Below are 16,003 nucleotides of genomic sequence, written 5' to 3'. Positions count from 1 at the left end.
TCCCGGGCCGTGTGCGCAGGCGTGGCATGCCCCAGCTCCATTGTTGCGTCCAGCTCCGCGTCTACAAGCCAGTCCCGCGGCGCGTGGGGGCCGGCTCCGGGGCGGGGACGGGGGCGTGCGCCTGCGCGTCGGGGGGCGGTGGCTCGCTCTGAGGCGCAGGCGCAGTGCAGCGCGGAGCGGCCGAGGGGCTTGTCGTTTGTTAGAGCCGGACTCCGGCCTTCCCCGGTTCGTCATGGCGGACGAGGGCAAATCGTACATCGGTGAGTGCCAGGGCCCGGCCCGCGGGCGGGAGCCGCGAGCCGTGGGAGAGGACCGGGGCCTGTCGGGGAACGAGGCCGAGGTCCCCGGCCCTCTGGGTCGGTGGAGCGCTCAGGTGCGGGCGGCGGGGGCGCGCCTCGAGCCGCGAATGGCGTCCCTGAGGCGGCGGGGGCGCGCACGGCGGGCTCGTGCCGGGGGCGCGCAGTAACCGTGGGGCTCGAGGCCCCCTCCCCTCCCCCCAGGGTGGCGTGCCTCCCCTGGGTGCGTCCGGGCCTGGCTCGGGGCCTTTTCACTTATCCCCAGAGAAGTGGGGGGGGGGCGGCTGCGGGGACCCCCCCCAGGCCGCGTGGGGGGTCCTAGGGCGAGGTCCTGCCAGCCTCGTAGTAGTGACCTTGAAAGCTCGGTGACTCAGTTTCCCCCTGTGAAGCAAGAGCAGGCGTGCCGCGCTCGGAGCAGGGGCCACCGAAGGGCGGCCACGCGCGGGTTCGCGCCCGTGTTTTCTTGGTCCGGTTTGATGGCCGGGGGGAGGGGCCAGAAGCGACGTGGATGTTGGCACTTCTGAGCCGGGCCCCCCCCTTGTGGCCCCCAGACCCCGGCAGCGTCTCGAGGACGGGCTCCCCCCCCCCGCCCCGCAGAGACAAGGGCATCGGGGAGACCCCCGAGGGACCCCGGAGTGGGGGGAAGCCGGGGTCGGTCCGAGGAGCCCCCAGCCTCGGCCCATGGGATCCGAGAGGCCCCGGGCAGATGTTTGAGCCGAGGGTCTCGGAGGAGGGGTCACCTTCCGGGCTGCCTGGTGAGCAGCTCCCCAGGCCACTCGGGGCCTTCCGGGGCCTTCGGTGCAGACCTTTGACAGAATCCTTTCATCGGGGGGATTTGTTCTGTGAAGTTTGGAATCAGAGGCTTGCACTTGAGGGCCTAGAGGGCCCCGTGTGACCCGGAGGCCTATGGTTCCCAGTCCCTGAGGTGGAGCTGGCTGTCTCCTGGACTGATCTCCTTGGCTCTCACTGCGTTCCTGGTGGGCGCATACTGCTGTTGTCTCCATTGTTCGGGGAAGAAACGGAGGCAGGCAGCAGTAAGGGACTTGCCCAGGGTCACACAGCTAGGCAGTGTCTCAGGTCTCCCGAAGACGAGGGCTTTACTAATGCCAGTCAAAGGAGTTTGCTGCGACCCTGGAAGTGTTAGTGACTTGCCTATGGAACATGGCAGAGGCATCATAGTTAGGCTTGAGGTTCAGTTAGGATGTTTCCACTGGCAGTATTGGGAAGATGGTCAGAGAAAGCAGAAACTTGAGATATAGAGACCAGTGAGGATGCCCTGAATGAAAGGAGGGAAGGCCATGGAGGGGAGTGGGTGTGTGAAGGGGCGCAGCAGGTGCTTTGGACCCAGGGCACTCCTCCTTAGGAGCTGGTAAATTGTACATTGAAGAGAGTATCAACTGGAATGACAGGATCTGAGTTCAGATTCTTTCTGTGAGCCTTGCTGCCTTTGTGACCTGGAGCCCAAAGGCTTCTATAAAGTGGAGAGGTTGAACTAATTTTTTTTTAAACTTTATTTACTTTAAGTTTACAATATTCAGTTCCCCAGCTACAGATTTCCCTCCCCTCCCTCTCCTCTCCTCCACCATGGCAGCATGCAATCCCGTATAGGTTCTACAGATGCCTTCACATTAGACATTAGTCAGGTGGTGAAGAAGAATCATAACCAATGGAATGAAATCGAGGAAGAAGAAACAAAACAAAAGAGAGCAAGCAGTTTGCTTCGTCTGCATTCAGACTCTGTATTCTTTCTCTGGATGGGGCAGCCCTCCCCATCGTGAGTCCTTGGGAGCTGTCTTCTAAACTCGCACTGCTGAGAGGAGCCCAAGCTGTCAAAGTCAGTCAGCACAGATCCGATGTGTCTGTGATTGTGCACAATCTTCTCTGGGTTCTGCCCTCCTCACTCAGCATCAGTTTGTATAAGTCTCTCCAGGTTATTATGAAGCCGGCCTGTGAGTCCTTTTTTATAGCCCAGTAGGATTCTGTTCATATGCCACAACTTGTTCATCCATTATCCCGTTGATGGGCATCCCCTTGATTTCCAATCTTTGCCACCACAAAATACGCTGCTATGGATATTTTTGTACATGTGGGTGGTCCTCCCACTTGGACGATCTCTTTGGGCTACAGCCTAGAAGTGGTATTGCTGGGTCAAAGGGCATGCACCTTTTTACAGCCTGGAACTAAATAATTTTTGAGCTTCCTTCCAGCTCTTGATCATACAGTGATCCTTGCCAACCCGTGCAGATGAAACATGTACAGAAAGAATTATAAGAGAAGTTCAAATGTTCAAACAAAAAAACAAGCCAAAAAAGGGCAAGAGGTCTGACTTTGGGTTAATGGTGTGTATGTGTTTACCCATTTTTATTAGTTTTCTTGACACTTGTTTTTTCATTGCGTTATCCCTTCCCCTCTCCTCCACTCGTGACAAAGAATACAAAAAGGAGTTCTTCCCAGCTCTCACTGGCAGAGTCTGGCCCCTGTGAACCCCCACTTGTGCAGTGGGGCACGCTTTCTCACCTCCTCTGAAGGTATAGTGTTGTGGGTGCTTGTCAGTGTACTTTCTCCTTACTCTAGTCATTGTGTATATGGTTCCTGGTGCATGGGCCCACATCAGATTTCTCCATTCCTTCATGTTCATTGTTAATTACAGCGCCATCATATTCTGTTCCATTCCTCTCCATAGTTTGTTTGAGCAGCCCTCCATTGATAGACACAAGACTGGTACCAGTTCTCTCTGTTTCCAGCACTCAACGGGGCTGCTATGAATATTTGAAATATAGGGCTTTTTTGTCTCTGACCTCTTTGGAGTGCAAAAAACAGTCCTTTTTTAGCATAATTCCAAATGCTTTCCAGAGTGGTTGAACTAATTCACAGGTCTGCCAACAGGGAGTGTTTGTGTGCCTGGCTTCCCAAATCCAGAGGGGCAGAATCTTGGGGAAAGATAAAAGATTTCAGTTTTGGAAATGTGGAATTGAGGGGTAATAAATGTGAGATTGGAGGAAATGTTTGGGGTGGAGATAAGGTTTTGGGAATCATCTACATAAAAGATAAAACTGAAGCCTTGGGAATCACTGGGATAAGCCCTTTGGGAAAAAGTCTCACTTAATGGACAGATGAGCAAGAGTTACTAGGGAAGGGAAATTGAAAAATGCTGTGTGAGGCAACAGAGGTCTGCCCTTGAAGAGGCCCAGGCTGGCACTCATGCCCTGGGATTCTGATACAGCACACCCCAGTGTGGCAAGTCCCTGGGAGGGCATCCCCAGGAGGCCTAAGACCTGTGAGTAGCCACTGTGCTTCCAACCTGGGCAAAACAGGAAGGAGACCCAGTCTCCCCTAAAAAGCATTCTCTGTGAGGTCTACCAGGGGTGAGGAGAAAATGGAAATAGAGCAGATTTTAAGGTGTCAGGCAGGCAGAGCAAACCTGAGCAGACCTTCCCACAGTAGCCTAGAGGAAGTCCTGTACAGAGCTCATTCCAGGGGCTTAGTGAGGACAAAACTGAAGGGAACTATGCCTTTTCCAACTTGACTTGAAGCCATCCTTGTGTCCAGCTGATCCGACTCCAGACGAAGCTTTGAAAACCACATTCTCCTGCTCCAGAACCTTTTGTGCTCTTCTGTCTTGAGGCTCTTCTTAAAGTGAGTCTGGCCCTCCCTCAATCATCAGCTCAGCTCAAGGTTCCCATTGGGCAGCTGCTCAGTGGCCTCCATGACACCCCCAGGACTCCTCCTTCCTATTTCCCTGCCTGCCCTGGCACAGTTCATCTTCTGTTCTCAGGACCAGGCTTTATCGTGGCATTGATCAGAGATCTGAACTCTATTCCAGAAATGGTTCTTCTCCTTTCACTGCATCATTTTATAGACATCCTTCTAGTTTCCTCTGAAACTGTCCGTTTCATTCATCACTTCTTGTGGCACAGTAACATTCCATTCCCCAGTAGTGGGCATTCCCTTAGTTTCCAGGTTTGGGCTACTTCTTATGGATGGAGATCCTTTTCCTCTTTCGATCTCTTTGGGGTTCTAGGCCTGGCTTGGTCACAAGGTTTTCAGTTTAGTCACTTCTCATTACAGAAGTTTGGGTGCGAGGTGGTTCAGTAAGCAGGTGATGGGCCTGCCTGGAGTCAGGAAGGTCTAGATTCAGTTTTACACTTCAGACACTGGCTACTGGTATGTGATTGTCCTCAACTTCTAATGAGGCTCAAAACTGCATCCGCCTCGAAGCTGCTGTGAGGGTCAGATGAGATGGTGTTGTAAAGCACAGAGCAGGGCCTTACTCTCCTTTAGTAACTTTTTGGGTATTCTCATAGCCCCTACAATATTTGTCGTCTTTGCCAGTCTGATTAGTGTGAGGGGGAACTCTGAGCTCTTTTAATTGGCATTTCTCTAATTATTAGTGGTGACAAGCATTTTTTCCTTGTATTGTTGCTGATAGCCAGGCAACTCCAAGATTTATTAAGTACCAGATCCATGTTCAGCACTGTGTGCTAAGTGATAGGGGAACAAAGAGCTTGGATTTCTTCCTTTGAAAGCTACCTGTTCTTTCACTATTTAGCTTTTGGGGAATGGTTCTTTGTTGTTGTTGAGTCATTCAGTCGTGTTCTATTCTTTGTGACCCCATGAACCATAGCCTGCCAAACTTTTCTGTCCTCTACTATCTCCAGAAGTCTGTCCAAACTCATGTTTGTTGCTTCCAGGACACTAACCAGTCTTTCCCACCATCAGTCTTTTCCAGTGAGTCCCGTCCTCTCATTTGATGTGGCCAAAATATTTAAGCTTCAGTTTCAGTATTTGACCTTCCAGTGAGTAGCCTGGATTAATTCCTTTAAGTATTGATTGATTTGATCTCCTTGCTATCCAAGGAACTCTCAAAAGTTTGAAAGTGTTGATTCTCTTGTGCTCAGCTTTCCTTATAGGCAAATTCTCACAGTCATACATTGGAAAAACTATAGATTTGACTCTACAAACCTTTTTCAGCAAGGTGATCTTTGAGCCTGAGAATATAAAATCTGACACTACTTCCATTTCTTCTCCCTTTATTTTCCAGGAAGTGATGCGGACCATCTTACTTTTTACATGTTAAACCTCAAACCAGCTTTTACACTCTCTTCTTTCACCCTTATCAAAAGTCTTCTTAATTCCTCTTCACCTTGTGCCATCAGAGTAGTATCATGTATTCATCTGAGATTGTAGATATATCTCCCAGCAACCTTAATTCCAGCTTTTGATTCATCCCGCCTGGCATTGGTGTACTTTGCATATAAATTAAATAAAGTGGAAATCATACAGCCTTGTCCTACTCTTTCCTTTCCCAATCTTGAATCCATTTGTTGTTCCACAGTTGGGTTTCGCTATTGCTCCTTGTCCTGAATACAGGTTCCTCAGGAGACAAGTCAGATGATCTGGGCCTTCCTTCTCTTTGAGGACTTGCCACATTTTGTTGTGATTCACACAGTAAAAGACAGCTTATGATCTGACCCACAGTCAGCTCCAAGTCTTCATTTGACTGTTGAGATTTCTCTGTTGACCATCTAGTGATGTCTGTGTGTAGAGTCACTTTTTGGGTTGTTGAGAAAGAGTGTTTGCTCTGACCAGTAACTTATTGTGGCAAGACTGTCAACCTCTGTCCGGCTTCATTGGGTGCTTCAGCACCAAGCTTGCTATCATTCGAATTGTCTTTTGATCTCCTACTTTAGGCATTCCGTTCCGCTCTGATGAATGTGATAGGTCTTCATAGAGCTTTGTCGTCTTCAGCTTCCGTGGTTGGAGGCATAAATTTGTATTACTGTGATGTTGAACGATTTGCCTTGGATTCAAACAGATGGCATTTTTGAGATCCCCAGGGCTGCTTTTCTCACCCTTGGAGTGTGTGAGGGCTACTCCATTTCTTCTAAGGGATTCTGGCCCATATGTATCGATCATCTCAATTAAGTTCCCCCTTCCCATCCATTTCAGTTCACTCACACCCAAGATGTCAGTGTTTAATCTTTGCCTCTCCTGTTCGCTCACGTCCAGCTTAGCTTGGTTCATAGATCTTCTGTTCCAAGTTCCTGTGCAATATTATTGATCTTTACAGCATTAGACTTTCCTTTCATCTCCAGATGTACCCACAGCTTTGCTTCCTTTCTGCTTTGGCCCAGCTGCTTCATTAGTACTTTCTGACCTGAGGGCCTCATCCTCCAGTGTAAGCTCCTCGACCATTTGAGTACTGTCCATGGTGATTTCTTGGCAGACATACTAGAGTGGTTTGCCACACATCCTTCTCTAGTGGATCATCTCTTGTCAGAACTCTGCACCATGAACTGTTCATCTTGGGCAACCCAGCAAGGCTTGACTCGTGCTTTCATTGAGCTACAAACCCCTTTGCCATGACAAGACAATGTGGGGGAGGGGAATGGTTCTTAATCTTATACATTTGTATCAGTTCCTTATGACACCTGTATCAGAGAAACTTGCTGCAAAGATTTTTCCCAGTTCATGTTTCACTTTTAATTTTAACTGCATTAGATTTGTTTATGTGAAACCTTTTACATTGTATATAACCAAAACTGCCCATTTCATTTTTCCTGTGATCCTTTCTTTCACCTGTTTAGTCACAAATTCTTTCTCCATCCATAAATCTAAAAAGTAATTTCTTCCTTCTTCCTCATTTGCTTAAAATGTCACCTTTTTATGTCTAAGTCATTCATCCGTGTAATCCTCCCAGGTTTCCATCTCAGTCTTCCCTCCTTAATTCAGCCTCAGGAGCCTCTTCCATTTGAACCAGTAGAGCATATAGGGTTTGTCCCCCACAATGGAGTTACCTTATATCCTCTAGTCTCATGTGTTTTCATCCATAATTCACCTTGCTTCAGATACCACGTTTGCACCCTGGTAAATGCTTTGTTGACAAGTTCTTCTTTTGGTGTCTGACTGGGATCTCTATTTCTCATTCTAGAGCATGATGACCGCGTTGGGGGTAGCTTCCCCCAAAGACGGAAGAAAGGCCGAGGCCCCTTCCGGTGGAAATATGGCGAGACAAATTCACGGCCCCGAAACCGAGGTGGCCCAGGTCCCCGAGCCTCACGCCCAGAGGATGATGATGGCGATGTGGCCATGAGTGATGCCCAAGATGGTCCCCGGTCCCGATAGTAAGTACCCACTCCCACCCCCAAGAAGGAACTTCGAATGAAGCAGCCCTAGAAGGACAAAGTCTCTTTGCCTACCTGAACCACACCCCCAGAGATGAGAGGTCATTCACTATTTCTTCTCATCACTTTCTAAAATTGGTGGGAGGCTGTTTAGCTGTTCTTCTTCTCCAAAGAGTTAGGAATGCTCAGTCTAGCTCAGTCAGTCAGCAAATGTTTATTAAGCACCTGCTATTTGCCAAGCACTCAACCTCCAAACTGATTGTGCAGTGTGTCTTAGGCAATGGTTTGAAATGAGAGAGTCTGGGAAACGATCCCTTTAAGTCACCAGTTCACTCCAGCCCTTTCTCTGTAGCACACCTTACAACTCACGACCTAACCGGAGAGGGGGCGATAATTGGCACGATCGAGACAGAATTCACGTCACTGTGCGTCGAGACAGGCCTGGCCAAGACAGAGGAAGTGCTGTTGGTTCCAGCCTGGAGGCAGCCCCCAAAAACTGGTTCAGGATCACAGTGAGTACCTTTCTGGGGTGTAGAGACAATGCCAGAAGAATGGGGGAAGCTCAGTCCAGCCTCCTCTGTGCTGCTGCCTGACTGGGTGGTCTCAAGAGACCTGAGCCTCTGTGGCTGGGCCCTGGAATCTGGATGTCTTGGTTTTTGGCCAAGGAAGGCAGAAGAATCGTGTTCAGTCTGTTCTTTAAATTTGTCAGAATCCTGACTGGAGAAGAGGCCGATCCTGTTCTCTCTCTAATGCTGTTCCTCTCTCTCCTCACCCCCCATCCCCCCAGATCCCTTACGGCAGGAAGTACGACAAGTCATGGTTGTTGAGCTCGCTCCAGAGCAAATGCAGTGTCCCCTTCAATCCTATTGAGGTATGGGCATGTGGGCTCCATCATAGCTGCACGTTGTAGGCCACAAGCAGTGATTAAGCACCGCCTGTGTGCACCCTTCTAGGCTGCTTCCCAGCTCCAAGGACTGTGGTGAAGAGGGCTAACCTCATTCTGGCCTCAGACAGCAGAAATGCAGGGGCAGGCTTAGGCCTGGTGCGAGCAGTTAGCGCTGGCCACAAGTGGCCACAGCCTATGCTGGGAGGATGCCCTCCTTGGTGGATGCCAGGCTCAGGGATGGGGTGCGGGGGATCTCCTTGGTCAGCCACATTTGCCCTCGACCCTGGGTTGTGCACTGTGATCTCCCCCAGTTTCACTATGAGAACACCCGGGCCCAGTTCTTTGTGGAGGATGCCAGCACAGCGTCCGCCCTCAAGGCTGTGAATCACAAGATTTTGGACCGAGAGAACCGAAGGGTAGGAAGGGTATTGGGGGTCTGGGGGACGGGCAGTGAAGGCTGCTTGAGTGTGTGATCCTCATTGTGTGGCTCCCTGTGTCCCTGCAGATCTCGGTCATCATCAACCCGTCTGCTCCACCCCCATCGGTGCAGAATGAGCTCAAGCCTGATCAGGTGGAACAGCTCAAGGTGAGGCCGCCAGCCCTGCTGCCAGCAGCTTCCTGTCTGTCCCGACCCTTCGTTCCTCACTCTTCCCTCCTCCCCCAGTCCAAGATTCGTGCACGTGACCTTTGACTCTGCCATCCTTTCCTCCCCTGCAGTTTGTCATGAGCAAGCGCTACGATGGCTCCCAGCAGGCCCTGGACCTGAAGGGCCTCCGCACAGACCCAGGTACGGCCCCTCGCCCGTGTGTGTGGTGGCTGGTGGGGTGGCACACATCTCTTCACTGAATGCTTGTTCCTTTCCTTCGCGATCTCTGCAGACTTGGTCGCCCAAAATATCGATGTCGTGCTAAATCGGAGAAACTACATGTCTGCCTCCCTGCGGATCATAGAGGAAAATATCCCTGAAGTGAGGCCTGCTCTTTGGCCAGCCTGGCCTCGGCAGCCACGGGGGGCCGGGGTGGCGGGCCCTGGAGCCTGGCTCTGCCCTGGCCTCACACCTACCTTTTCTTTCCCTCTACCAGCTGCTGTCATTGAATCTGAGCAGCAACCGCCTATACCGGCTGGATGATTTGTCAGAGATAGTGCAGAAGGCGCCGAATCTCAAGATCCTGAACCTTTCTGGGAATGAAGTGAGAGCTTGGGCTGGGCCAGAAAGTCAGGGAGAGAGGGAGGCTGGGCTTGGGGGCGAGCCAGCCCCAGCCCGCAGGGTTTTACTTGGCAGATGCCTAGCTCCCTATGCTGCCTCTTCTTTGTAGCTGAAGTCAGAGCAAGAGCTGGACAAGGTGAAGGGACTGAAGCTAGACGAGCTGTGGCTCATTGGGAACCCTCTGTGTGATGCTTTCCGGGACCAGTCATCCTATGTTAGGTCAGTGCCAGCCCCTGACTCCCCTCCTGGGGACCAGCACCCCCTGGGGGGATGACATAATTTACCCTGAGGAGGCCCAGCCTGCGAGAGTGGAGCCCGGACCCGGATTCAGCTGCCCTCTGAGCGAGGAGCCCACAGCCCACTCACTCCCTGTGGTATTCGTCTGTGTCTGTCTGATTGGCTTGAAGGTTTCCTGCATCCCCCTGTTCGTTGCTTCTCTCCTTTAGCACATGGCCTCTTCCGGCATCTTCCCTCTGCGCCTTCTGCTCCAGGGCAGGAGCAGGGACCCCTTCCTGTAGTGCCCTGGGGACCCTACCATACCTGGTGCCGAGAGCACAGCCCCGTGGCTGAGCCAGGGCTCGTTTCTGCCGATCCCTCCCTGTTCTGACAGGCCCAGCTTGACTTAGGTGGGCGCGCTTGCCCTTCGGGCCTGCGCGGAGGTGCAACGAGGCCCTCTTCTCTCACGCAGTCCGTCACTTTTGCTTAGTTCCAAGAGCTGGGCCCACAGCCAGTGGGCTGCTGGGACCCCAGGACAGGGGCCAGGGGTGGAAGCTATGGGGGCCCAGGCCACTGAGGAGATGACCCCCCTCGGGGGCACAGACCCTCCCTTACTCGCACACGTCCCACACCTTGCTTGGCCCCGGAAGATGGCTGGTTAGCCAGAGACGGGTAAGATTCCTCAAGGGAGGGACAACCTAAGACAGGCACAGTCGCACAGGGGCCAGCAGGAGAGAACTTGGGGGCCAACAGCGGTGGGGCATAGACCCTCACCCCCCCAGCTTGGCGGGGCCTGCCTTTGGAGCCCTCCTGCCAAAGGGCGTCTCCTGCCCCCGTGGCTGCTCCACCCCACATGCCCAGCTCAGACTTGGACCCAGGCAGAGGGCAGAGACTCAGCCCACGAGAAGCATCGAGGTGCCATGGAAGCCTTTTGTCTTCCTTTCCCCTGGACGGAGGGCAGAGGGCAGCTCCAGGAAAGGCCTGTGTTAGGCAGCCAGACCTCCCTCCTTGCTCCCCGCCTCCTCTCCTCTCCTCTTCACTCTTCTCCCCGCCTCAACTCTGCCTCTCTCCCTGCCCCCACCCGGCTTATCGCTGTGTTCCTCCAACATCCTGTCCCACCCCCTGGTATGTCTTGGCCCAGGCTGGGCCTGGCAGCAGTGATGGACATCATCTGAGGCAGCTGGGTCCCTGGGCTCCCACCCCCTTTCCCCCTCCCCTGGGCTGCACAGGTGAGTATGAGGAAGGTAAGAGAAGGGAGCCCCTTGACTGGGAGTGTCATTGCTTCCCATGTACTTGAGAAAGGGGGACAAGTCAGGAAGGAGGCTGGGCTTCAGGGGTAGGTAGTGAGGTCTACATTAGGGAGCTGAGCAGAGGGATCCCATGGCCCCGAAGGGCCCAGGACTGGGGTGGGCCGTGCCTGGGGTCTTGGTGTGTTTGCTCCTAGAGCGGCCCTGGCGACACGGTGGCTCTGAGGTGTCGCTTACTCCTGTCCCGTTCTTGACAGCGCCATCCAGGAACACTTCCCCAAGCTGCTCCGACTGGTGAGTTCAGCCAGCTTCCTCTTCTCCCTTGGCCTCAGGCCCCATCAGTGGCATCTTGAGCTTCACTCGAACCCTTTCCTCTGGTGCTCCCACCCTCCTCAGCCTGATGTCCTTGTGACTTCAGTCACAGAGGCTGCAGACCTCTGCCCCTCACTCTCTCTGTGGCCTTTCTTTGCCTTCCCCAGGACGGCCATGAGTTGCCCCCTCCGATTTCCTTTGATGTGGAACCTCCTACTACACTCCCACCCTGCAAGGTATGGGACCGGGGGGCAGGGCCAAGGACCTGGCGGGGGGGAGTGCTGAGGCCAGGGAAGTTCCTGCTGGCCTGACACACGGTCACGCCCCACCCACTCTCTCTCTCTGGGTTCAATGCAGGGCAGCTATTTCGGATCAGAAAACCTGAAGGTCATGGTCCTGTACTTCCTGCAGCAGTAAGTATTGGAGGGGAGAAAGGGACAGGCAAAGATTGTTCCTGTAGCTGTGGGCTTTGCAGCAGCCCCATTATGCCAAGCTTGGGTGAGGCCTGATTCACTTCCTCCCTCTGCAGGTATTATTCTGTGTATGACTCTGGAGACAGGCAGGGGCTGCTGGACGCTTACCATGACCAGGCTTGCTGCTCCCTCAGCATCCCCTGTTCCATCCATAACCCACCTCGGTGAGTGCCCAGTCAGGGGGGAGGGGGTGGGTGGGGTATGTGTAGTGCTTGCCCCTGTGAGGTTATCAGCTCTCTCCTGCTTGCCTGTCCTAGGGGCAACATGAGCGAATACTTCAAAGACAGCAGGAACATGAAGAAGCTCAAGAATCCCAGTGAGTGGGGGATGAGATCCCAGGCTGGGAAGGGCAGGGTGCAGAGCACAGTATGCAAACTGGCCCTAAGGACCCCTCTGACATCTCTCTCTCACCCTCAGCCTTGCGCTTCCAGCTGTTAAAGCACACACGCCTCAACGTCGTGGCCTTCCTCAACGAGCTCCCCAAAACCCAACATGATGTGAACTCTTTTGTGGTCGATATCTGCGCCCAGACGGTGAGCTCCCAGTCCCTAGCCTTGCCCCCATCCCTGCCCTTGCCCTCTTGAAGTCTCTAGGCCCAGGAGATGGGATGGGCCCCAGACCTCAGTGGTTCGGGGCCCTGTCCACGGCGGCCTGGGAGAGTCGTCTGTATCCTGTATGCCCTCATGGTCAGAGTGGGTCTTGAGCCTGGAGTCTGCTTGCCAGCAGACCAACCTCCACAGCCATTCTGCTTCTTTTAGGAAACACTGCTGTGCTTTGCTGTGCATGGGGTCTTTAAGGAAGGTGAGCTAGACCGTGTGCTTCACCCCTCACTCGTTCTGCTGCCTTGGGCTCCAGGGAGTTTGGGTTTGACTTCTCTTTTTCACCTGACTTTGTCCTACAGTGGATGGAAAATCTCGCGACTCTGTCCGTGCATTCTCCCGAGTGTTCATCGCTGTCCCCTCGAACAATGCTGCCAGGTAAAGGTTTTGGTCACATGGCCATCCCTTGCTTGGGGCAGGGATTGGGCTTCAGGGTCTGACATCCGGTCAACTTTCAGGCTCTGTATTGTGAATGACAAACTTTTCATAAGAAACGCCACCACCAATGAGATCCGCCGAGCGTTCGTCATGCCGGCTCCCACCCCCTCCTCCAGCCCTGTGCCCACCCTCTCCCCAGAACAGCAGGAGATGTTACAGACCTTCTCGACTCAGTCTGGCATGAACCTGGAATGGTCACAGAAGTGAGTGTGTGGCTAGACTCGTGTCTGTGTGCGCTTCACACACACTTGTGCTCAGGTTTTTGGGGGGCGGGAGTGTTGTCGGTGTCCCGAGCTCACCGAGTTGCTCCTCCCCTGTGCCAGGTGCCTTCAGGACAACGATTGGGACTTTGCTCGAGCAGCGCAGGTCTTTACCCAGCTTAAGGTGAGGCCCAGGGATCAAAAGAGGGGACTCATTTAAAAGCAGGAATTCCTTTTATAGCTGCTGGACTCAGGGCAGCCCCTTGGGCTGAGGAACCTGAGACTGGTGGGGGTGGATTTAGGACTGGGCCAGCCAGTCTTCTGACTCTGGGCAGGGGGGTGGCATTTTGTGGAAGGTTCTGGGCATTGGACATTACCAGCCTCGTGCCCCTTCCTATCTCGTCTGCAGGCTGGCGGCAAGATCCCCGAGGTGGCATTCCTCAAGTGACTCCTGAAGCATCGTTCCCCGTCCCCGTCCCCTGCTTCCACCTTCTCTGGCCTGGGGCCAACGTTATGACTGTGAACAAGGGCTGAGAGCGCCCTGGTCTCCCATGGAGGGGAGACCCTGCTGCCATCGCCGTCAGCGCCAGCGCCCTCTTGGAAGCCAAAGCTTTGTCTATAGGACTGACACTAAACTGTTGCCGGGTTCAGATGTCTGAGCACTCCACCACCTGGAGTCCTTGTTCTTTGTTCCCCTTTTGATGATAAAGAGTGAAGTTTTATTTTGTGTTGTCTGTAGCCAGAAGTGTTACTTATCCCTGTTACTGGAGCCCCCACTGATGCCTGCCCCCATGGGGGAGCTGGCGCACTGTCTTGTCTCCCTTCGAGGCTGATCTGTCCCAGCCTCAAGAATGTCCCTGTGGTCTCGCTGTTCTGTTCTCAAGACTCTTCCGTTCTTTCCCTTATTTCGCTTGCCTTCCCATCCCCCGATGTCAGCTCCTAGAGCCTTCCTTTTTAATTCTCAAGGTTTGTTTGTCAATAAATACTGATAAGAGCTACAAACAGACTCTTTCTGGGAAGGGGAAGACCCGGTAGGAGGCGTGGTGTAGAAGGATGGCTCCAAAGTCCACTCTGGTCTCCTGAGGAAAGCCAGCCAGCTGGCTGGGTCCAAGATTCCAGCTGTGGAGAGACTAAAAGAGGGGCAGGGGTCGGGGAGAGACACATATGGATGGCCGCAACCCACCGCCCACACCGCGTCCTTTTCCTCATTTTAGGGAGGGAGCTGGGGGTGCTTGTATTCAGTTTCATTTTCGGTTCTGAATTCTCTCCCACTCCTCCATCAACCCATTGAAAAGGTAAGAAGAAATCAGTTACAAATATGGAATCATCAAAACAAATTCCCTCTTTAGCCACGTCTGCTTATCTTCACCATCTCGTCATTGTAGACTGTATAGACATTCTGCTTCTGCTCGTTTCATCTCCTGATGTTTTTGGTATTCCAGCAGTCTGCCACAGCATGGCCCCACTGGATGGGCATGCCACAAAAAACTGCTACTGACATTTTTATACGTATAGATCCTTTTCTCTGATCTCCAGGTCAGGACAGTTCCAAACTGCTTTCCAGAATGGTGAATCCAGTTCACAGCTCCACCAACAAACAGGGCATGAAAGTCCAAAAGCCACGCTGAAGAGTTTGGCCACGGGGTGGCTTAGTGCTGTGGCACTTGGGGACCTTAGGAAGGTCCGCAAGGCGGGCATCCTTAAGGAGGATGGCCCCACTTGGGAACCTCCCCAGAGCACCAGGGGAATCAAGCCATCAGCAGGGACAGAGGGGAAAGAATCTAGGAGAGGGTTGATTAGGTGGGGAATTAGTTTTAACTTGGGAATACAGGAGGGGAGGTGACAATTCTCAACCACTCCCGAAGGCTGCAAACACCTGAACTGGTGATTCCATGTGGACAAACCAGCCCATGGAAACTGTCATTCAGTGCTAAAACAATGCTGCCCTCGGGCTTTACGCCCTCCTTCTTTCTTGGTCTCACATTGCCTTGAGGGTATTCATGGAGATGGGGATTCTGCTCAATGGCTCTACTTCCACCCTGGGTTTCTTAGTGACAAGTGTGCGTGTGGGGGTGCTTGCCAGAGCAGAAGGCCCACGAGCTGGAGAAGAGGGTGCATGTATCTGGATGGCTTCCTTCTGGGGACCACCGTGAAGACCCTTCACTCTTAAGCTACGATGCCTCAATTCACTGGAAGCGCTTGGCTAATGAGCGAAGAAGACGTTGATTTGCGCTCCCACTCTCCAGACCTCAGCTGAGAATCCCGACTCGTGCTTTACAGAAAGAACGGGGGGCCCCTTGCCAGGAGCTCCCTCTTCCCTTCTTGCTGACCTGTCACTCAGGTCTCTCCTTAACCCCTCCCACAGTCACTTAGTCCTTGCCAAGAACAGCCCGGCGCTGGCCGGAGCACACCCCCGAGCCGCGCCCCCGTCCGGCCCAGCCCAGCAGCCCCAGGGGCCCCCCTGCCCGGCCTCTTCACCATTCCACAGAAACTGCCCTCACACCGTGGCGGAGACCCTCGGCCGCCAAGGCCATCCCGCTCCTCCCCGGGCCTCCGGGCCGCTCGGGGTCCGCGATGGCAGGCCCGGGCCATCTGGGGCCCGTTATGTCTCACGCATCCCTGGGCAGCGACGCTGTATCGACGCCCCTCTTGTACAGATGAAGGAGCTGAGGTGGACCGTGGCTGGGCGACTTCCCCAGGTCACGCGCCCCGGTTTTAGGTTTGGGGGCTCTCCCGGTCTCCCCCGCTTCCCCCCACTCTGGGCCCTGCAGGCTCGGTCGCGCGGGACTAGAGGGGAAGCTCCCTGAGAGCATGGAGGCCCCGGGCAGCGCCCCAGCTCGTGGAGTGACCAGTGCTTTGTGGGCTGGCGCCCGGGGAGGGGGGGGGGGGGGGGGGGGGGGGGGGGGGGGGGCCACCGGGGGGCGGCGCGCGGCGCCCCCCCCCCCCAAACCCGCCGGCCGACGGCCTAACCCCCCCCCCCCCCCCCCCCCCCCCCCCCCGGCCGC

General features: G+C 54.0%; 1 protein-coding gene across 2 annotated transcripts; it reads left to right on the top strand.

Annotated features, from left to right (window-relative positions):
- Positions 1-115: 115 nt before the first annotated feature.
- On the top strand, positions 116-14,000 carry NXF1 (nuclear RNA export factor 1). 2 transcript variants are annotated; one of them, XM_069066168.1, is made up of 21 exons: positions 116-260; positions 7,228-7,420; positions 7,773-7,932; positions 8,208-8,291; positions 8,618-8,722; positions 8,812-8,892; positions 9,024-9,093; positions 9,185-9,273; positions 9,389-9,496; positions 9,623-9,732; positions 11,234-11,270; positions 11,456-11,524; positions 11,646-11,701; positions 11,818-11,925; positions 12,019-12,077; positions 12,179-12,294; positions 12,520-12,562; positions 12,663-12,738; positions 12,819-13,001; positions 13,122-13,182; positions 13,408-14,000. In XM_069066168.1, the coding sequence occupies exons 1-21, from the start codon at positions 233-235 to the stop codon at positions 13,444-13,446; spliced, it is 1,875 nt and encodes a 624-aa protein (XP_068922269.1). In that variant the 5' UTR covers positions 116-232; the 3' UTR covers positions 13,447-14,000. The 2 variants fall into 2 exon arrangements, with proteins under 2 accessions (XP_068922269.1, XP_068922270.1); XM_069066169.1 differs by lacking the exons at positions 11,234-11,270; positions 11,456-11,524; positions 11,646-11,701; ... (6 more) ...; positions 13,122-13,182; positions 13,408-14,000 and having other exon boundaries at positions 9,623-11,227.
- The last annotated feature ends 2,003 nt before the right edge of the window (positions 14,001-16,003 follow it).

This window comes from Petaurus breviceps, unplaced genomic scaffold (genome assembly GCF_028583685.1).
Source record: "Petaurus breviceps papuanus isolate PSGF00001 unplaced genomic scaffold, PetGlider_PUasm1.0 90721, whole genome shotgun sequence".
NCBI classification, from domain to species: domain Eukaryota; kingdom Metazoa; phylum Chordata; class Mammalia; order Diprotodontia; family Petauridae; genus Petaurus; species Petaurus breviceps.
This window is presented reverse-complemented; position numbering and strand designations above follow the sequence as displayed.